The 21929-nt window shown below is 44.1% G+C and overlaps 1 protein-coding gene across 1 annotated transcript in view; it reads right to left on the reverse strand.

Annotated features, from left to right (window-relative positions):
• The window catches only part of IPO11 (importin 11), a 350536-nt gene that overhangs the window by 117886 nt on the left and 210721 nt on the right, over positions 1-21929 (reverse strand). The window contains exon 26 of the mRNA XM_019517805.1: positions 16274-16387. Coding sequence (XP_019373350.1) covers positions 16274-16387 — 114 coding nt within the window. The remainder of the gene's footprint in view (positions 1-16273; positions 16388-21929) is intronic.

Genomic DNA, 21929 nt, shown 5'->3' on the forward strand with positions numbered 1-21929 from the left:
TCGCTGACTGGCTGCTCGGGGGGGGTGGGGGGCAAGTGCCCCCTTGACTCAGGAGGCACCAGTCACCCATGGTGTTTCCCTTTCAAATTAATGACTTGAATCTATTAAGCCAGGTCTCTTCAGGTGTTGGGCTGACTATATGATTGAACAAAGAAAGTGTGTGCATTTATCATCAGGAATAAGATTAATTGTTGATAGTATAAGGGCAGAGTCTGACTAGCACTCAGAGTGAAGTAAAAATATTTTAACTTTAAACTCCATTGATCTGAACAGGGTTGTTGGTTGTAGACATGTTGGTCTAAGGACAGCCTCCCAATGCCTGAAGAAGGGTGTCAGTGCCCAAAAGCTTGCAAAGAACTTTTTTTCCCAACTATTTAGTTGGTCTAATTAAATGGTATCACATCTACCCAAAGAACCTTGCCTGCCTACTGATTTGCACAGATACAGGATTAGATCCTGAGAGATGATGGAAAGAGCCGGCAGCCCCTTAAAAGAATCATGGCCAAGAAGACTGGAAGTAAATGAAAAACATGTGGAATTATTATCCAGTGTCTGTGGGCTGAGACAGAAGAAGAAAATATAAAGGCCACATCAATCACAGTTTTTAGGATAAAAGCACAGACTAGAAATAGCCAGGGATAGCCAAGTAGAATTCAGAGAAAATTATTATCCATATTCAAAACGATTACAATAATGTCACGGGGGCACTCGGGTGCCCCGTGCCTAAGTAGGGACTGGGGCCTCTGCTAATTGCCAGGGCAGCTCAGGTGCTGGTTGCTGGAGCCACCATGTTGGTCAGGTGACCAGAAGGGGGCAGGGCAGGGCCCTTATAAACAGCCCAGGCAGCCGGAGGAGCTAGAGCTCTGCAGTGGAGCCAAGCGGCATCAGGCAGACTGATAGAACGAGTAGCTGCATCATGGCAAGGAGGGAGAGAACCCTGTCTAGGAGGTCTTACTGGAAGGCCAGGTGGGGCCTGGACTTTATGTTATAGCCGGTAGGCTTATTGTTCTGTTACAGCCGGTTGGCTTATGGTTGTGTTGTGTTAGGTGTGTAACTATACCGAAGGACCAGGTGAGGCTGTAGGGGTGTGAGGAGGCCTCACAGGAGATCCCCAGTAGTCTGGGGGTTTCCTGGGTGCCCTGTTCGGGCACAGAGCAGTGCTGGGGAGGCACGGCTGGTTGGCGCTGGTGGGATGTGGTGTCCTCATGGGAGCTCCCCAGTAGTCTGTGGGTTCCTGGATGCCCTGTTTGGGGGCATAGAGCAGTGCCTGGGAGGCATGGCTGGTTGGCACCAGTGTGGTGTGGTGTGTGGGGTTGAGACCCCAGCCCGAGGGCAGTATTCTGCCTAGTCGGGCAAAAGACCCCGAGAAGGGTCAGGGGGCCAGCCACGGCTACAGGCCACCTGAGCCCCGAGCGTGGTTGAACGTGGGACGGAACCCAGAGGGCGATAGCGTGGAGAGCGTGTGTATAGGCCCGAGTGTGGATGAGTATAAGAGGCTGGAGTAGGGCAGGCACGCGGTTAGAGGTCTGAGGCAGGGCCGGAGCATGCGGGTGAGAGCCTGAAGAGGGCGATTACACTAGCCGAACCCCGGAAGGGGCGAGGCCGGGCTTGTACAGTGAGGGTGCAAGAAGCGCAGGACAAGCCCCAGAGAAGGGCGAGGGTGCAGGTGGAGGCCTGAGGCAGGGCCAGAGCGTGCTGTCGGGAGCCTGAAGTGGGTGATTACACTAGCCGAACCCCAGAAGGGGCGAGACAGGGCTTGTGTAGCGAGCAACAGGGCCCCAGGCGAGGGGCGAGTACATTAGGCGTGCTAGGGGTAAGTGCGTGGGTACAAGCACAAGAGGTTAGGGAGCATATATCAGAGAGGCCCCAGCGAGGGCGCGTATATCGGAGACATGAGAACGTCTGGAATAACTGCGAGGCGTGGGGCATGCTAAAGGGGAGGTAGGAGGCACGCATAGCCCATAAGGCCAGGGATGCACCAAGTCACCCCATCTGGTATGAGGGGGCAGTATGAGCAGAGTACTGTGTCCAAGGGGATTGTAAGGCAGCCTCCCATATAAAACTATTATACCAACAAGACGTGGCGGGCGAGAATAGAGGGTGCTGGATCACTAACTTGGCACGGTAGGGGACGCTAGCGGGATCACGGCTGCTCCTAGGCCCCACTCCATAACAAATAATTTCAACAGATCTCAAAAGGGTTTGGCATCCCATAAGATGAGGTGTTGCATAAGTATTTAAAATGATGTTGACTTTGCCTATAGAAACTTAAAACCCATAAGTAACACAAAGTCTGGAGGAGAGGAACATGGTCAAATACACAAAATCACTATGAACACAGAAAGATTACCAATTTTCCCCCATCAGGTAATACATATGCCCATAAATCAATGCAACATTAAGTAACTCTCATACTCCATGTTTAAGAGACAGCATGGAAGATGACTTCTTTTAAGCAGACAGTGAAATTGCGGATACAGCTTCCATATTTGGAGGCAGAGAACTATATGCTAGGGTGCAGAGTGAGACTGAGTGAAAATAAACAGCCTGTTAGCAATTTAAAGATACTTTTGACTTAAAGGACTTGCCATTTTATGCCTGAGCATACATTATAATTCCCTAAACAAAATAAGTTTCTTAATTCAGCTTCTATTAGAACAATTAAAAAAAAAAAAAAAAATCACACATGGGGAGGTGCTAGTTGAAATCCCATAATTAGGTTGTCCATCTGCAGTTTAAAAGATTTATTTTTTCACACTAGTCAACGATGTGAAACGTAATTCTAAAAACAAATTATGTAAATTGAAGATTAGACAACTGCAGTAGTATAACCACTGTTATTGTTTATTCTTGAAATAAACGTGAATTATACTTGCTTAGCTTTGTTACAGATCATTTTAATTTTGAATGAGATTACTGATAGTAAAAACTACACTATAATTTGTTAAGTAAAAGAATACTATTCTAAAACACTAGGCCCATGAAACCTCAAATCTTAAAGCAAAAGGGATTTTTAAAAATAAATCTACCAAGTCACAGGTGATTATGCATGACTGGTAAATGGTAAAAAGTACCTCTTTTTTAAAAAAGAAAAAGTAAGCTAGGCACCTACAGGCTCATCAGTGTGATCTGATGAGTAGGCAAAGGTTTATTACAAGTGTTAAACTAAATAATAATTAAAAAGACAGAGGCAGGTGGAAGATGGGATAAAATGCTACAAATGTTTGTTAATATACTTTAGATTACACCAAGCAAACTTGAAATTCTTCTCTTTCAAAGAAAATAGATTAGATCTAATTTCTAAATCCAAATAGATAAGATCTATTGTATTGCAATAAAGCATTTAACATAAAACTCCACAGGAAATTTGTTGTTAAATTGGATATGACGGCAATTAGGAAAAAAAAAGGTAAAATGGGTAAGGAACTAGTGAAGGAAGAGACAAGACTGGATCATGTGAAAGGAGGCTGAAACCAGCTTGGAGGGAGGTTAATAAGTACGGACTTAATAAATTTGTGGCAGCTGCCCCGATTTCACACTCCCAGTGCAGTGTCAGCTGCTATTTTTGCGGCAGAGTGCGATGGGCCCCCCGCCACACCTCTAGTTGGCAGAGGGACCCAGGAATCCTGCCCCTCACCAGAGATTGACAGATGGCCACAAATAAGGGCTTGTTAATGTGGCAATTAATGGCTTCCACAGGCTTGATCGGGGGATTAAACCCACAGAAGACATTAATTGCTGCAATATTAAGCAGTCATGGAAGCCATTAACTATGTCCTAGATGTTGTGCTAAGGTAGCAATCCCTTCATCAAGCCCGGGGAAGTCATTAATAGACATGTTATTATTAAGCAGTCTAGGATGCAGAGAACGGCTTCCACAAGCTAGATCCAGCCTGCAAACACCATTAATCATGTCCTAGATGGTGGCTAACATGGCAATTAATGGCTTCCACAGGCTTGATCAGGGGATTGCTATGTTAGCAAGCAGTCTAGGAAGTGATTAATGGCTTCCACGGGCTTGACCACATGCCAGGAGGGGAGGCAGCTCCTCGGCCCAGCAAGTGGCCAGGCATGCAGTGCTGAGCTGGGCATTTGCAATGCAATGCAAAAAAAAGATCATCAGAATATCTTACAGAAAGAAGTGGAAGACCTAGAGGAAAGAAGTTAGGTTACTTTTAATAGTACAGTGAGCAAGGTTATGCACTTAGGGACTAATGAGACTTTTTGCCATAAAATCTGGGAGCTCATCAATTCAAAACTATAGAAGGACAAAGACCTGAATGTCTTAAATTTAATCCAGCATGACTATTATTGTGACACCATCATGAAGAAAGGCACGTATAAAAGTAACGCCATCTTCTTTGGTGGTTTCTATATACTTCTGATAACGTGTAGTCAAGAAAAAAAATTCAAACCACAACAACAGGTCTAATAATTTGATTAGGGGGAAGTAAAGCCTAATCAATACAAATATATTAGGAGGTTGTTTCACTTAGCCTAGCAAAATGAAAGATGAAAAAAGATATGACTATACTCTATAAACACATTTAGAGGAAATGCCATGGAAAGAAAAGGGTGTAGGTTGTAGCTGTGTTGGTTTAAGTTGGTCTAATAAAAGATATCAGATTCATGCAAAGAACCTTGTCTGCCTATGGAAAGAAAAGAGCTTTTAAGTTAAATATATATATAGATGGGTGCAAGTAGTTCAAAATAATGAGACAGTGCTTCCTGTGCTGTCTTAATTTTTTACAAAGGCATGGAGCTTTGTCAGACACAAAATACACCAAAAGGCTTGGTGGCCTGCTGGAATCTCACGAACCACATTTAGTGTGGCTTTGAACCCTGTATATACGGAGAAAAAGAAAATAATGGCAAAAGGAAATATGAGCAAAAGGAACAGAAAACAGTTGCAAAAAAATGAGCAACGCTGCCAAATTTGTTGGACAACAGCTCATCGGCTAAGTCAGCCTCAACAAAAAGAAGGCAACAAACGGATGCCAAATTTTTAGGAAGGGCATGGACAGACAACATAATCACACTGACTGAAAAAAAGGCTGGGGAATTTACATACTTTAGTTGAATGCACTTAAACTCTTCCATCTGTCCACCGGCTTTCTAGTAATTGTAAACAAAGCTACAATATTTTACCATCTACTTTCAGGGATAAATTTATGGCAGTTTGGTTTATGTTTACTGCAGGTTAGGAGCAGACAGACAAAACAGTTGCAAAAAAAAAAAAATCAGCTGAAAGAAGTGTATTTTGTCCATCTGTCTATGCCTTATCGTCACATGTAATAATTTCTTTTGAGAAATCTAGTACCACAGTTAGCCATTTAAAAGTGGCCCCATTTTTACCGGTTTCAATATTGGTACATATTCCTTGGTTGCCAGATATATAACTGCACTTTTTGGATAGTGGGACTGGTGCTTAAAGAATTTAAAGAAAATATCAAGTTGTTTCAAATCTATCTGTAGCTCTTACTGAAAACAAAAGAGAAGAAAAAGGTAACTGAAATTACACATTAATACACAGGAACATTAGGCCTGTGCAAATAGAGAACTATTCGATTCAGATTCAGCCGATTCAGATGCCAGCAATTTGAGTTGGAGATTTAAGTCACTTTTCCAATACAATTCATCCAAATTGGCTTCGGAAGGTTCAGCGCTGATTCGGAGAGATGGCCATAGAGTATAATGAGGAATCAATGAAATATCTATAACTTCGTCAATTTTTGGCTGATTCAGATTAAACTTGGAGGGATGGTAGCCCCTGCTGAAGCCTACCAAGTTTCAAGGAGATAGGTGCAGGGGTTTCTAGGAAACTGCACTTCAAGCTGCTGACAAGCAAAACTCATGGCATGGGTGACACTGTGTGTTAAGGTGCAGCAGGGTGAAAACTGCAGGGATGGTGGCCCCTGCTGAGGGCATGAAGCCTGCCAGCTTTCAAGTAGGTGCAGGGACATCAGGTACTGCTCCCACCTCCTTGCTTCCACTGGCAGCAGAAGACTCATGGCTGCTCAGAAAGAGGATGCGTCTATGTTTGGGGGTGGGGGAACTTGCAACTCTAGCTTTCTCCCTCCCCCCTCTAGCCCCTGCCCATCCCCTGCCAGAAGACCGGGCACTTGCCTTTCCAGCACACTTCATATTAATCTTTCCTGCGCTGCAAAACATGTGTATGTGCGACTCCTTTTGTGTTGTGTGTTTTCTTTCCTCTGTGTTGCATGCACTGGACTCTTCTTTGATTGATTAGGATTGATTATTAAGAACTATATAAAATATGTGCTGTCTGTCTTCTGTGCTGTGATGTATTTATTTATGAATGTGAAGTGTGACTTCTTTTGTGTTGTATGTTTTCTTTCCCCTATGTTGTGTGCACTGGACTCTGCTTTGATTATTAATAACTACATATGGTGTCTTCTTCTGTGATGTACTAGTAATGTGAACATGTGACTACTACTTCTTGTTCTTCTTCTGTGTAGTATACCTAAAATAATACATCTCCTTCTTCTAGGACTCTGAGTTCTGTGTTGTGTGTGTTAATCTCAATTTGAATCTCTATCTGACTTCTTCTGTGTTGTCTTTAGTCTGTATGTAAACTAACTACAATAGTATTATTAATAACTAATAACTACTATATATAATCTGAATCTCTTCTATGAATATCTGACTTTTTCTTCTTCTATGATGTGTGTCAGAGTGTGTGTAATGTGTGCTTCCCTTCACAGTGATGGATCACACTGCCAGGGAAAACACCTATGCTTTGTCTTTCAGCAGTATTGGAAAAAAACCCAAAACAAATATAAATTGAAACTGTAGTAGTAGATTTGGTCAGGCTTCTGGCCTGCTTGACTAACAAAACAGACAAAGACCAGAAGTGCTGATACTGCTTATTTCAGTTGCATGTTCTGAGATAAGGAATCCTGCGTGCCTTATTACCTTGTACACAGATGTTTCATTTAAGTAAACTGCCTGCAGGTCTGTTTTCATTTCTCCAAGGTCGTATTTTTTTTCTCGTTCTCTGTCTTAAGTATAAATATGCTTGTAAATTTATAGAGTAGGAGGATTCCTTTGAAACAGACAAGTGGGTAATTCCCCTTGCTGTATGAAATTCCCCTGTGATCACAGTATAGCCCTAATTAAAGAAAAGCTGGCTCTGTCAGTTCTGATTCAACCACAACACGAAGTTTGATTTCTTCCACAAAACAAATGAATTGGAAGTAGAGAGAGGCTAAGCTAAGCCAAACTATATCCTATCCAATCCTTTCTAAGAGCAAAAAGTAGCAAGCCACTGACTAGGAAGCCAGGCCAGTAGACACAGTACCTTTGAGACGCTGTTGCTCAGGCAGAAACAGCTCAGGAAAGAGACAGAAAAGCCTGCAGACAGAAGCTTTTATGCTGTTTCTATGTCCATCCCCCAGACACTGCGATTGGAAGGGCAGTCAGGGAGAAATCACACTCACTGGCCAGCTAGAGATGTCAGTTCTTTCCCCCCTGCTCCCCCTCCCCCCCTCCCTCTTCTAAGATTCTGTTTCCCCTCAAAGACTGCCTTCTGAATTGCCTAATCTCTTCTGAATTGATTCGGAAAGTTTTAAGCTTCTAGCGATTTGATTTGAATTCAGAGATTCGGCCTTTGAATTGGGCCAAATCTTCTCTGAATCAAATCATGAACCAAAGCTTCACACAGCCCTAATGAACATGAAAAATACTGAACTATAAAAATGAGTGCAATTATACTACAATATGGAGGAAAAAGTTGGATCCCCAATTCAGGGCCTAACCCTCAGGAAAAATACAACAAAAAGGAACCTTACGGAACAATCTAATTATTGGTGAGTCGTCTTAAATTCAAAGTAATCTTGGATCTGGGTCAATATGGCATCTACTCTGTTGCATTCAGCTCCCTGGAAAAATTCAGCATTTTATTTTAAATATAGAAACACGAAGAATGTTTTAGACTATTCTATAGATATAACTTATTTTTTTCCCTACTTATTTATAACATTTTAGGGGCATTTTATGTAAAAGGAATGGTGATTTCTTTCCAATTTTCTATCAAAAATTTTATGCAACTCTTCCTATATTTTGGACAGTTTTCTGGACATAAGCCTGGAGCCTTCTCTCTTCCCCCTCTGTTACAAGCCTTACTTTGCTAGTGGTTAGAAGCAAGAAGTTTCTAAGACAGAAGGAGAAAGAAGGGTAAAATACTTCTTCCACTATAAACTAATCCAGGTTTATGGTTCAGATGGCTTTAGACATCATCCTAGAAGACATGACCTCCAAAGCAAAAATTCTTCTCTTTTCTTCTGCATTTAGAACAGACATATACCATAATGGGTGTTACTCCAGCTGGCCTGTACAAAGCCTTATCTCAGGGGTACTCAACTCCTGGCCCATGGGCCAAATCTGGCCCACAGAGCCATGACATCTGGCCCACAGGGCTCTCCAGGGTCAGGAAATTTGGCAGTGAGAAAGTTGTAGCAATTAATACTCCCATTCCTCCCCTGTTGCCAATTTTCAAGACCTGGGTGGCTGACTCAGAGCCAGACAGCGCCCCTCCCCCTTCACATGGCTAGACTGAGGCCAGGCCACACCCCAGCCCACCCCACTTCACGCAGCTGGACCAGGTATCACCCATCTGGCCTGCAGGGCAAAAAGGTTGAGCACCACTGCCTTACACCAATCCCTTTACCCTCTACCCCCTCGTTTTTTATTTGTGATGGCATTGCTTCTGTCCTCTCATCTGCAACTCAGCTTTTTTATAGTTTTAAAGGAAGAGAAGAAAGGAAACCTCTGTTTCTATCAATCACAATATGGATTATAGGTGGCAGTATGCATATTTATCTGCCAAAAAGTGCAGAAATCCACTGACACAGCTCTTGGACAGTATTTTCCACAGATATGGAGAGCATGACATGAAGTTGCAGCCTCTGCATGATACTGTACAGTATCAAGATCAAAGAGTCAGTGGCAGTCACAAGTAGGGTTCATTTATGATATACTATCCAGTGGATGAGTGCATGCACAAAGACCTCATTGCCTGACTTATGTCTTTGCAACTGATATCAGGCTCTACATGTCTCTCAGAACCACACATAGCAGTGATAGTCTAAATTGCTCAAAAGAGTTGTAAGATAATCGGAGTTTGGTTTGACCTAGTGTTTATTTAAAAAAAGAGAGGAAAACTTCACATTTTAAAATTAAGAAATCAAATATGGGTCTTCAAGGTAACAAAAAGTTACAGCAAGAAACCACCACGGTGCTAATACTGAAAGGGAATTGCCAGATTGACATGCTGATTGGCTAGTTTTAAATGAGACAGGATTGTCATTCTGTTTCTTCGTACTGCTTTATTGCAGCAGAGTGCAGATATCATCTGGCAAGGATATTACTTTGCAAAAATGAAGCTGACCTAATAGGCCATAGTCCAAACAACTAAATTTACAGACTGCCTAGCTCAAGGGACCAAATTTTACCTGCACAAATGGCACCACCTTCTGTTAATCCAGCGTTTAATATCACAACATTAGAGTTCTGTTTTTCTGAACCCAAAGGATGTTCCAGAAGCAGAGAGGAGAGTCAGGTAACACCACAACCACCAGCATGTTTCAATCCTGAAAAATTATTGATTTGCATTGCTTACTTATTATTACACTCCTCTGTAATGTCATTGTTTCCTTCCCCATTTTTTATCCTTTTCTTGCTTTCTACCTGAGAAAAGCTTAGCTTAGTTGACCAAGACCAACTTGCCTTTCACAAGCTTGCTGAAAGAGAAACTAAGTAAAGTACTCAGCAGCCTGAAACTGAATAGCTGTGAAACAACATAAGGTCTAATAAGACAGTGTTGTGTTTGTAATTTTGAGGCTCCTGATTTAGAAGTGAAAATGTAACAGACAGACAAATATATTTTATTCCACAGAGTTCTGCTTATTGGTGTTGTATGTTACTTCATTTAAACTAGTAACATCAGTGGTAATTTGTCCCGAAATCAGTGGGTGAAGCCTTTCTTCTGAAGGGTTAAATTAATGGTAGGGATAACTTTGAAACTCAAGGCTTCAAGAATTAGGGTACTGTCCCTTCGCCATAAACTGAACCTCATACTGACTTCCCTGAAGAGCTGGATTCTCGAGAGATATGCATACAACTACTCAAGACCTTGTATGGTGGCCTCCACAGGCTGTAGCCAGTCTTTGAAATGGTTGTAGGAACTGAGGTATGCAAGTTAAATGGGGCCTGAGAAATGTAAAACTATTTTCTAAATGTGTATATAAAAAGAATCAATGACAGGCCATGAAATTTGCGGTCTTTTCCCTTTCCTCTACTACCAGAAGAGGCTGCGTTTAGAAAATGTACCTTGTTTAAACTGGAGGTTTCAGAAAGGCTGGTCACTTGGTGACAAAACTGTATTTCTGTCAATCTCCATATGGATTCTCCTATTCCATACAGTGCTTCTACCTACTACCTTCGATTTTCACTTTTTTAAAATTTCTGGATAAGCAAGGAAAATTACTTACCTATTATAACAGGGTTGCTTTAAAGTGTGTGGTCTGTCTCAGGGGTTAGCAACCTATGGTCTGAGGGCCAAATCCAGCTTGGAGAGGCTTTGGATCCAGTCTGCAGAGACTTGGCTTCAGTGGCATTCAGTGACTGGGGCTCTTCCTGTGCCATGTCATACTGTACCATGCATCAGTCAGCTCCCTAGAGCTCCAGCAAGGGGAAGGTCTTCCTGGGCCAAACTACAGTCAGGCAGCACAGACTCTGATGGAGAGAGGCTTCTGCCATGCCATACGGACAGAAATGGCAGTAGCAGCTGCGTCCTAATGCCTGCCTGTTCAATCCAGAGCAGGCAGGCCCCCCCTGCCAAAAAACATTTCAGACCCTGGTCTATATGCACATATTCTGCATATTTGGCATCTGTGTATCCCATATGCTAGAGGTCAGAATGCTTTAGCTAGCAGTAACCACTGGCTGTGCCTGTTTCTTTCCATTCTCAAACAGTAAAGCACTAAGGGCATATAAAGGGTGGAACTAAGCCTCAATTCTTTTGAAACTGCCAAGTCCATGTTGGCAGATTTAATAGTAGTTTGGGATAAGTGGAAACTAATTTGTTTGGGAACTAATACAGACAACACACCACAAAGACTCCCAGTTTTAAAGGTAAGTAATTTCCTTTGTTTCTTTGAGTACCTGTCTGAGTGTTTCATGACTGGTTACTCACAAGCAATTTGTTAGAAATGGAGACAGGTGCTATACATCTAACTAATACAGGCATGACGAATGGAGTATCCAAGCACAATTGAAGAACTCGCAGTACATTTTATGTAGTCAGGACTTCTTCACTTTTAAATAAAGGCATTTTGGAAAGGAAAAAAGATTAACAAGTTGGTTCAAGTGAAATTCTGGCACCACTTTGGCAGTGACATAGAAATGGATCTCTTGTAACCATCTATCCTGCAAGGTCAGGTTTCCCAAGTGGGCCTCTCATACCTGTGCTGGACCCTTAGTCACTATGGATGCAAGGAGAGTACTGATGTAAAAGAAACTCTTCTGCATACTTTCCACCAACTGAAGGACTTTTGAGTTTCTAAAAACAGAGATTCTCATATCTAGATATCATACACATGTCAATGTTGAAGTGTCTTCAACCAATTTTGAAGACAATGAATATACATTCTTGTATAAGGGGTTACTATTGTGCACAATGTCTCAGCAGCATACAGCTTGTGCATTTAGTCATCAGAAAACTGTTCAACATGCAGTTTGGGTGGTTAATCCTTCATGCCCATCTCAACTGCCATTAACTGTTGTGCTGTTACCAGCTCTGAAGCTGAATAAATCCCATTAATTTCAAGGCTACTATTACAAGTAGGCTGTAATATATGGAACATTCCTAAGATGCAAGAACGAGAGAGTAGGCTGCTCCCTCACAAAATGGCAGGCACACATAGATCAGTTTAAGCAGTGCCTTTAATACTGAAATCAATCAGATTTAGCAAATTATTAGTGTTATATTGTGTGTAAATAGTGTTGCATAACGTAAATAGCTTCCCATCTTACCCATGGGTATCTTAACAGGCTTACACTGTGACGTAACAACCAAAAGGCACGGCACCTTAGAGACTAACCTGTTCAGAGAGTCACGAATTTCATAACAGCTGACAAAGTATGTTGTAGCCTATGAAAGTTCATGCCTCTGAATGAGTCAGTCTCTAAGATGCCTTCTACCTAACTTCAGACTGACACAGCTAACTACCTTTTTCTAATAACCAAAGATATGTATTGTAGTCAGCTAACAAAACTAAAGCTGGTTGATCTGTCGCTATATCGTTAAATCAAAGGTATCCATCTATGCCTTTTCCATAATTAGGTCTATCAGGGCTCTAATAAACTCCTTTTCTCAGTTGGGATTTAAATAGGATTTGTCCATTTACCTTAAATTCCAGTGAGAAGATAAGACAGCAAAACCTTAAAAACTATGCAAGAGTGACTAACCTTTATCTTCAAGATCTAACAATGACACAGTTTTCAAATTGGGCATCATGAACAAGTACAAACTTAAAATGAACAACTGTTTTCCTGTATTTAGAGAACTCTTTGAATGCCAACCCAAAGGCAGTTAAGCACTCCATTATGCTAGACATTGTATGATATAGCACAGACCACATAAAGCAAATTACACCCTCAAAGAGCTTACACTTGCAGTAGACAAGATAGATAAAAGATTTTTTTTATTTCCCAATTTTACACATGGGAAAATGAAGCAAATCTGGAAAAGGCTTGCCCAAGGTCACATAGGAAGTCTGCGACTGAGATGGGAATGGAGCCGAGATTTATTTAGCGAGTCCCTGTATTAAAAACTAATGATAAGAGATCTACAGATTGTTAGATATCCTTTCAGCTACTTAAAACAGGTCAATACAACCATATCAAACTAAACCCTTGCTTCATTTCAGTACAGACTTTAGAAAAAATTTGGAGAAAAATGGGCCTTCCAAATCCCAACTCTGGCCTCATGTCATACGTTTATGTACATATCAAATCTCCTTAATATGGAAAAAAATTCTGAGACCATAATTAATGTTAGTACATTTTCCATTATCCTGTGTATGCTCAGTTCTACAAAGCTCTTGTAATGTGAAAAATTCTACAGTATGTACAGTAACTTAATTAAAAATACAGAAAAGCAAGACAAGTACTCATTCCCCTAATGCCACATGTGAACTGTTTCTATACAATCTGAAGCTGTTAAAGATTACATAATATTAGTGATATATATTGATGCACTTGCACTTTAAAGAAGTTCTATTTTAGGCCACATATTTTATGTATAAATTTAGGTCTCCCAGTTTCACTAGGAGATGTCCAATTTCAAATGGTCTCACCTAAGCTCCTAAAAGACTGTCTAGTTCTCTAACGGCAGATTATTAAGCCTCAAGATAGTTATAGAGGAAAAAAAACCCTGCCCTGGCTTACAGAGAGTTCCCCAACTGAAATGATGTTTCTCCAGCAACAGCCAAGGCACCAAACCTTACTCTAGTTACAGATCTCAGCTATGCTCCCTCATCAAAACAGACCACATCATCACTGGACCAAATAACTTGGATTATAAAATTAGAATTACACAGTTGACTACTAGAAAGCCAGAACAGGCAGGTCTAAATCAATCAAGTCTTTGTATTCTGGGAGGGTGTTCCTAACTCATTCCCCTTACTCGCCACTACAGACATTCATCAAATATGGCTAATCAGAGGCATAGATTGAGCTAGTTTTGCAGATGCAGAGGGAATAGCACATTTCAATCCAAAGTAAGAGGGAGGCAGCAAATTCTTCACAGCAGGTGAGAAAGGTGATTTTTCTAGTATGTACTGCAGGGAGCAAGGTAAAAGGAAAGCTATGCAATGCATCTCCCATTAAAACTGGAGACAAATTTAAGGAAGACAAGTAAACGTAAGAGAATGAACTAGGAAATAGTTGGGAAGAGATGAGAAGAACCCGGGAAACAGCCGGCCACTACTGGGAGAGAGGGAGATAGGAGGATGGAGCCAGAGACAGACATGCAAGGATCTGAGAAGGAAAAGATAACAGTTCTTACACATCAGGACTAGGTATAGACAAATGAAAAGCCTGAGGCTGAATCAATTCAATCTTGGCAGGTTAGTTTAAGCTGTGTAGATTGAATTGATAAGCAGGGATCCAGGTTTTTTTTCTGTTTAAATATTGCAAATTCTTTGATAAAAAAAAAAAATCAAAAAGTTTCTGATTAAAAAACCCCAAATTAGCATTTTTCCATGATTAAAATGAAACATCACTATATGTATAGGTATCAGTTAAACACTGTTTTACTGCTATATTTACAATTTTAAAGCAATTTGGAAGCCTACCAGTGCCTCACAATCATTATAATAAAATAAACCCTAACTACCTATATATTTTGGCATTTGATTTGGGTGGGGGGGGGAGAGGGGGGTTATCACAGAAAATCAGAGCTCCCCATGCCCCTTTCACTCACCAGGACACGGGTCCAGCTATGGCTTGGCTCCCCACTGCTTTGTGGCACTGAGCAACCCTGATATGTCACTGTCCTGCCCCTACCGGTGCCTCTCACTCCCAACTCATAACCCCCTGGCCCTGCTGGTGCCCCTCACTTCCCATCCACAGCCCCTGGGTCCTGCCAGTGCCCCTCACACTGCATTCACAGCCTGACACCCCTCTCCCAGTCCTGCTGGTTCCTTCACTCATGAGCCATAGCCCCCTGCCCCCTCCAGCCCTGCTGGAAAGGGCACCCAGCTCCTAGGGCTACAGGAGTGGGGCCAGGGTCCACAACCCCCCGCTTCCCCAGAGCAGAACCTGAACCCTGGCTGCCACCTGCAGAAGGTGGCAGCTGCTGTGGCCAGAGCGAAGTCTGGCTCCCACCCCCCTCGCCCACTCTGTGGGCAGCATGGCCAGAGCAGAGCCTGTTAGAGGTGGAGATTGGAGAATGAGGGCTGCCTGCTGTGGGCTTGGGGAACCCCACCCTGCTGCCCTAGGAGCTCAACACCACCTGCACCGCCAAGGCAAGGCACCCCCTGCCCACTTGGCAGCACTGGTGGTGGTGTGGAGCTGTGCCCCCTGGAACTCTGCCAGCCTGCAAGGGGCATCTGTTGTTTACCAAATTTTTCTGCTTAAAAGGGGAAAATCTGCATTCTTCTCTGTTAAAGGATAAAATCCACGTTTTTCTGCAGTAAATGGGAAACCTGGATCCCTGCTGATAAGCAACTGAACAGACATTCACTTTTGATTCTGGAAATGCAGCCACATGCCTGCAGTGGCCCAGGCCAGAAGCCTGGGGTGCTAGAGCACACCTCCCTGCTCCACTGGACCAGACAGCTTGGGCCAAGGCTAGCGCACCCACCCAACAGGGGTGGGAGGAGGTTTGCAGGGGAGGTGCAAAGCATCCTGGCATGCAGGCAGACTGAGAGTTAACTTGAACCTGGAAGGGATCTGGGACAGAAGTTCAATAAACTGATTTAACAGAAATCAGTTAAATCTGATATTACATCCATCCAGCTTCATCTTAAATTGGTTTCAAGCATTTTGAAAGTGGTTTATGTGCACTGAACTTCTGTTGTGTTACAGATTTGAATAGTTTTCCAATCATTTATATCGGTTTATATGTAATTTCTGTCCGCAGCCCAGGAAACTAGGAATTTTCTGTATCCTTATCTATCAGAGATAAACATGATTTAAATAAGAATATTTTGTCTTAAACAACTCCAGGAAATCCAGATCCTCATATATACAATATTTCTGTAGTAGGTGAATAAACTCAAAGAAACAGCCAAACTTTTCAACTTTTAAAAATTCATCATTCACAACAACTTTACCTATTTTCTTTTGTTTTCAACTCAATTCCTTTCACTTGCACACTATTATTTTTCATTGGTTTTACAAGTAATCACTTAATATTCGACTTTTCTCTTGTATTTATTCATCGGCAGCTATTCATAACAGTTTTAAAGTACAACAATCTGAGGTCGACTAGGTTAGAAACACGTAACAGAACTGGAGCTTTTAAAGACTGCTTTCATTTGATGTTTAAAAATGTTTTAAAAGAAATTTCTGAGGAGCTGGAAGAGGGAGAAGATTAGATATTAAGGTTCTTTAGTTTCACTTGTACATTTGGAAAATGGCAACCAATAAAGCATATCAATTTATTCACATTACTAATATCAATGTGTTTGTGTATTCAGGCCTTAAATACAGTTCATTTGAAATGCTAAGGCCAAAATATTCTTACCTTCTGTCCCAGCTCGCATGCCATCTGGTTCAGAAGCAGTGAAAAAAAACTTGTATTCTGGAGAAGAACTCTACCTATGACTCCCAAGTAAGTAGACATCACCACTGGATACCTCTGAAGCAAAAATAAATAAAGCAAACAGGATTTTTGTTTAATTATAATAATAAGAAAATACATCATACTAAGGAAGCACCAAAAAAGCCTGATGGCAAAGGGAAAATACTGGCATACATTCTAATTCTTCCTGTCTTACTGTATTTTATTAAGTCAAGTATTATAAAACTGCACCAAAGATGCATCATAGAAAAAATACAAATATATTGAGCAATTGCTGCCAGAGAGAGAGCTCCTGAAAACATCTGGGGAAAAAAACGTGGTGCTCACCAGTATTATCCATTTAAGACTAACTAGTTTATACTGTGGGCCACAAATTGTACTAGTAACAGGTATTTTGTAAAAAAATGTAAATTTGGAATTAATTTTTAAAATAAATTACTATTTACTTGCCTTCCAACTTTCCAGTTTTTGGCAAGTTTATGCAGCTGCTAATTTCCTAGTTAATTTCCCAAAATATAGGACGTATATTTTAAAGCAGCCTCTAATTACAGTAATGACCATGAATCCTCAATTTATACAACTTTATAATTTAGGAAACACCACAGATTGTACTGGCATTAGCTCCAATATCTAGCAAATATTTTACAACATTACTGATTTGGAGGGGATGGGAGTGGGGGAAGCTATCCTACCATTATGTCTGAGATGACTAGGTTTTCAGATATGTGATCCTATTTCAAGTAGGAGAGAGAAAGCTTCTAATAACCACCTCCAGTTTTTCTCAAAATACCCTTTTTGTCCCTATGTTTATATTTTAAATGATAATCTCTTCAGAGTATAGGCTGTTTGTAATTTTTGTAGTTTGTATAATGACAAGCACATTGCTAATGCTAAACAAATAGTAAATACTACTTAGACTTGGAGGTATCTTTCCCTTAACACTTATGTGTTAATAAGTGGCTGACACTGACTTACAAAAGTATTCTGAAAAGCAACTGCAAACCAACAACTTTACACTTAAAATATCTACTTCCAATGGGTACTCAGAATTCTATCGGCTGATATTAACAACAAAATAATTACATTTTATCCAGCTGGTACTGTGGAATCATTGCAGATATAATTAAATGGGTTTTGTTCCTTTTTGTGCATTACCCACAACTATTTAATGTGTTACCATCAGACACATTAACTATATTCATGCAAAGAATTTCACAGCATCACTGAAAACAGAAACAAATATACAATGTGGCAGCATTGAGGTAGCTATGGGAACAATTTTGTCTTGGTAGGATTTGCTTGGGTGCTGCACTACAGTCTTGTACAGTAGAAGAGGAAAGATACTAATTCAGTAGGCAAATTGTATTGCTTGCAGTTTTTTTTTTTTTTGTGACAACCTAAAACACAGAGAACATTCACTGAGGTTGATGGCTAGAAAATTGTATTTAAAGGTTTGCTTACGGGAACTGGCTTGTCAGTAAAGTAGACACTGTATTAGAACAATGGTGCAGAGCAATGGCAAGGGTTAATTGATTTCTAAAAGCCTGTTTACAACAAAGTTTCCTTCAAGGCCCACTGTGTCTAAAGCCAGCGAACACATAGACTGGGAAATTGAAGACATGTACTACATTGTTCCATAACATGAAATAAGGTGGCATTAGGTCACAGTACCCAAATGCAGGGCCCATGGGATTTCTGGTTTTGGTAAACAGACCAAATTAGGAGGACTGATAAATAACTAAATTAAGATGTGTGTGTGTGTGATGGGTTTATTAAAATAAAGGAATATACTGACGACACAATGTGTACAGTATGACTGACACAGGGACACCAATCAACGATGCCCAGAGATGAAGAGTCATCGGAGGAGAGAAAGAATACAAAAGGAGGAATTTCAGGTCAGCAAAGGGTCCCAGACAGGAGAACCAAAGGCCACCATGAACAGAGGGCATACCACCAGCCTGTCTCACCCACCCCACAAGGTGGGGGGAAGAGCGAGGTGGGGGCTCGGCCTCCAACTTGCTATCTGACATTCAAGAGAGAACCTTAGGGTGAAGCTCGCATACTGGTCAGATGTACCTTCTCTCTGTGACAGATCCAGGACTGGTAGATATAGAATTGTTTGCATTATTCTTATCTGTTATTAGTGTGTAACAATAAAATTTGCCTTTCATCAAATGGAGAGGTTGTGGTCAGTCTTAGGATTTGGGTGTGCCCAGAACAAGGTATCTGGGTCATAAATCCAGTGCCAAAAATGTAGCTAAGACTTCTCAAACTGCACTGGCTACTCAGCCAATTCCCTCCATCACACCAACAAAACTTCACGCCCACTTACAATTCACAGCTCATTTATTTAGGCTGTTTGACAGAATTAGAATTTACATCCCAATCACTATTATGAATTTAGGAATATCATTGTTCCACCCATCGTCACCATGAACAATGGCACATTTAATAGGAGGACCTGTAATCGACAGACAGAGAGACTGACTTGTAGAAACATTTGTTCCAGGGAGGGTGGCAAGTTGGGGGCAGTAAAGACCGTATATAGGTTGCTCTGAAGGTCTGGGCCTCAAGGACAAGGCCTGGGCTCATGGCCTGCAAGGCCTGCCCACACACTCTAGACAAAAACAAAACAAAACAAAAACACAAGAGACAAGAGAAATATATACATATAGACATATACAGTTCTACCAACAGGGACACCCAGGGAGGCCTCAGGACATCAGGGGTTAGCCCGCACGAACAAAGCCCAAGGTTTTGGTTCACTGGACCCACCCCTGCACCCTGAGCAGGTGGCGGCATCACAGTGCAAGGAGCAGGCATCCCCCCTTGACTCAGCACAGTGCCCCCTCGATGGCCCAGTATTCCTCAAAGGTGGGCACCGTCCGCCAGAGGACCACACGCTCAAACTCAAGTGAGAGGCAGGCCTGCACCAGCAGGCAGAAGAGGTGCAGGACACCGTCCATCCCAGTCCCAGTGAGTTGATTTCGCCGACTCTTCAGGGTGGCCATCTTGGCCTGGCCCACCAGGAAATTGGCCAGGCTGACTGTGCCCTGCTCGGCCACCCGGTACAGGAAAGAATAGATGTATGCGTCCGCTGAAAAGTCCCAGCCCAGTGCCCGAAGCGGTGCCCCGAGGATGGCAAAGAACGGCCACAGCCAGGGACAGTTGAGGAAGGCATAGAAAAACGTTCTCTTCCAGCACCCCTGGGCAGAAGAAGCAGGCCACTGAGGCTACCAGGTCCAGGTGGTGCACAAAAGTGCCAGTGGCTAGGATGCCGTGCACCAATCTCCATTGGAGGACGCTGGGCTTCTTGATGGTGGGTGCTTTGTACAGTGTGCGCCACGCTGGGGTCCCAGGCAATGCCAGGCGCCACCACCACACGGTGTCAGGACGGCCAGCTAGCACCTGGGCATGCCGGGTGCACACCACCCATGCGTAGAGTCCCCTCCAGGCCAGTGTACTGAAGGGGCAGCCTGTGTTGCTTCCGGGGGGCACGGGGAGCCTCAGCAGTCAGCCAGCTCACTGGCAACCGCTGGAACAACCAGCAGTGGTGGGAAGGTGTCACCAGCAGCATCTGCAGTGGGGAAGGTCTGGTGGGCCTGGAGGTAGCCTTCCAGGGTGGCCGCTGCCTCTGTCGGAAGGGCAGCCCTAATGGCCCAAAGCCAGCCCATGGTGGGGACACAGCGCAGGGCCAGCTGGGGCCTTGGCTGACAACCAGCTCAACTGAGTGGGGTCCAGGAGGTGCCCCAGGTGGGTGGTGTGCACCTCAATGAGGGTGGCTACAAGGCTGGTGGAGGCCAGACTTGGCACGACATGCTGCAGGGCCAGGTTGTAGACCAGGGCTCCTGAAGCAACTGCAAGAAACGCAGGCGCCTGGCCTGAGGACAAAGATGGAAGGCAGCCCACCAGGCCCACACCATGCTGCAGTAGAACAGGGCAAGGACTGTCCCATTCAGGAAGGTGAGGTCCTGCATAAACAGCTCCTGGTCAAAGCTGAGGCCTCCCACCCGGTGCAGGAACTGGCACGCCAGCTACCACCACAGGAGGTGGCCCTCGGCATACAAGAGCCACTGGAAGGCTTGCAGGTGGTAGGTGGCCACCCTGCTGGCCAGGTCGATCAGGCCCTGGCCCCCTTCGGTGGTGGGGAGGTAAAGGGCGGCTCATGGGAGTCAGTGGCGCCCATCCCAAAAGAAATCCACTAGGATCTGCTGCAGCCTCTTGAGCAGCTCTGGCAGGGGTCCAGCACCACGCAGCAGTACCATAGGGTTGCCACCACCAGGCTGTTGGTGATGAGGACCCGGCTGCGGTAGGAGAGGGTGGGTAAGCACCAGCACCACAGGTGGGCCTCCACCCCCTCCTCCAGGTCCTCCCAGTTGCAGGCTGCAAAGGCCAGCGGCCCCAGGAACACTCAGTTTTGAGGCCCTCCCGGTGCAAGGCGAGAACCCCCCGGCAGGTCCAGGGGTGGTTTGCCAGCTCACATCCCGAGCAGGAGCGTGTCACTCGTGCCCTAGTTGATGTGGGCCGACGCAACAAGCTCGTAGATGCGCTGGCAGTCCCGGGGCCCGCACATCCTCCTGGCTGCCCAGGAAGATTGTCACGTCGTCCAAGTACGCTGTCAGCCAGATCGGGGGGCTAGCAGTCAGGCCCAGTGCCAGTGGCAGGGCTAAGCCAGTAAGGCGACGTCGCAGAGCGTGCAGCAGCAGTTTGATGGCCAGGGCATACAGCATGCCTGACAGGGGGCAGCCCTGGCAGATGCCCCAATGCACCAGGAATGGGGTGCACAGGATGCTGTTCACCTTCAAGAGCCTGGAGGCATTGTGGTACAGGACCCGGAGCGCTGTGATGAAAAGAGGCTCAAAGCCAAAAGTCTCAAGGGTGCCAAGCAGGTACTGGTGGTCAACGTGATCAAAGGCTCTCTCCTGGTCCAGAGAGACCAAGCCGACATCCAGACCAAAGAGCTCCACAGCCATGAGCAGGTCACACAGCAGGAACAGGTTGTCCTGGATGGTCTTGCCCGGCACACAGTAGCTCTGCTCAGGCCCGATGACAGAGGCCATGACAGTGTGGAGCTGGTTTGCCAGGGCCTTCGCCAAGATCTGATACTCAGCGCACAGAAGGGAGATGGGTCACCAGTTGTTAAGGCAGCCAAGGTCCCCCTTCTTGGGCAGCAAGGTGAGCACTGCCTGGTGGCAGCTAGTCGGCAGGGACCCATCAGTGAGGCTCTTGCAGAAGACGTGGAGGAGGCTGGCAGCCATCCTGGGTAGGAGAGGGTTAATTCTCACAGGGCCTGCTACAGGGGGTGGAGGGGGGAAGTCTCAGACTGAAGCTGGGGACTGGGAGGGGCTAAAACAGCCCCAAAAATCAGCCCCCGGGGGGCAGAACAGCCCTGCAGGGGCTGAAGGTAAGCCCTAAGGCAGGAAGAGGTGGCAGAGACCAGGGTAAGCGGCTCTGGAGGAGGGAGACAGTAGGAATCAAAGGGAGAGCACAGGTTGGGGTGGGGGAGGGGCAGAGGCAAGACATGGTGCCAGAGCCCAGGGAAAAAAGCTCAGAAAGCAGGGAAAAGGAGTAGAGAGGGGGTCCCCAAGCACAGGCT

Source organism: Gavialis gangeticus, unplaced genomic scaffold (assembly GCF_001723915.1).
Source record: "Gavialis gangeticus isolate Ggan-Ray unplaced genomic scaffold, GavGan_comp1, whole genome shotgun sequence".
NCBI classification, from domain to species: Eukaryota; Metazoa; Chordata; order Crocodylia; family Gavialidae; genus Gavialis; species Gavialis gangeticus.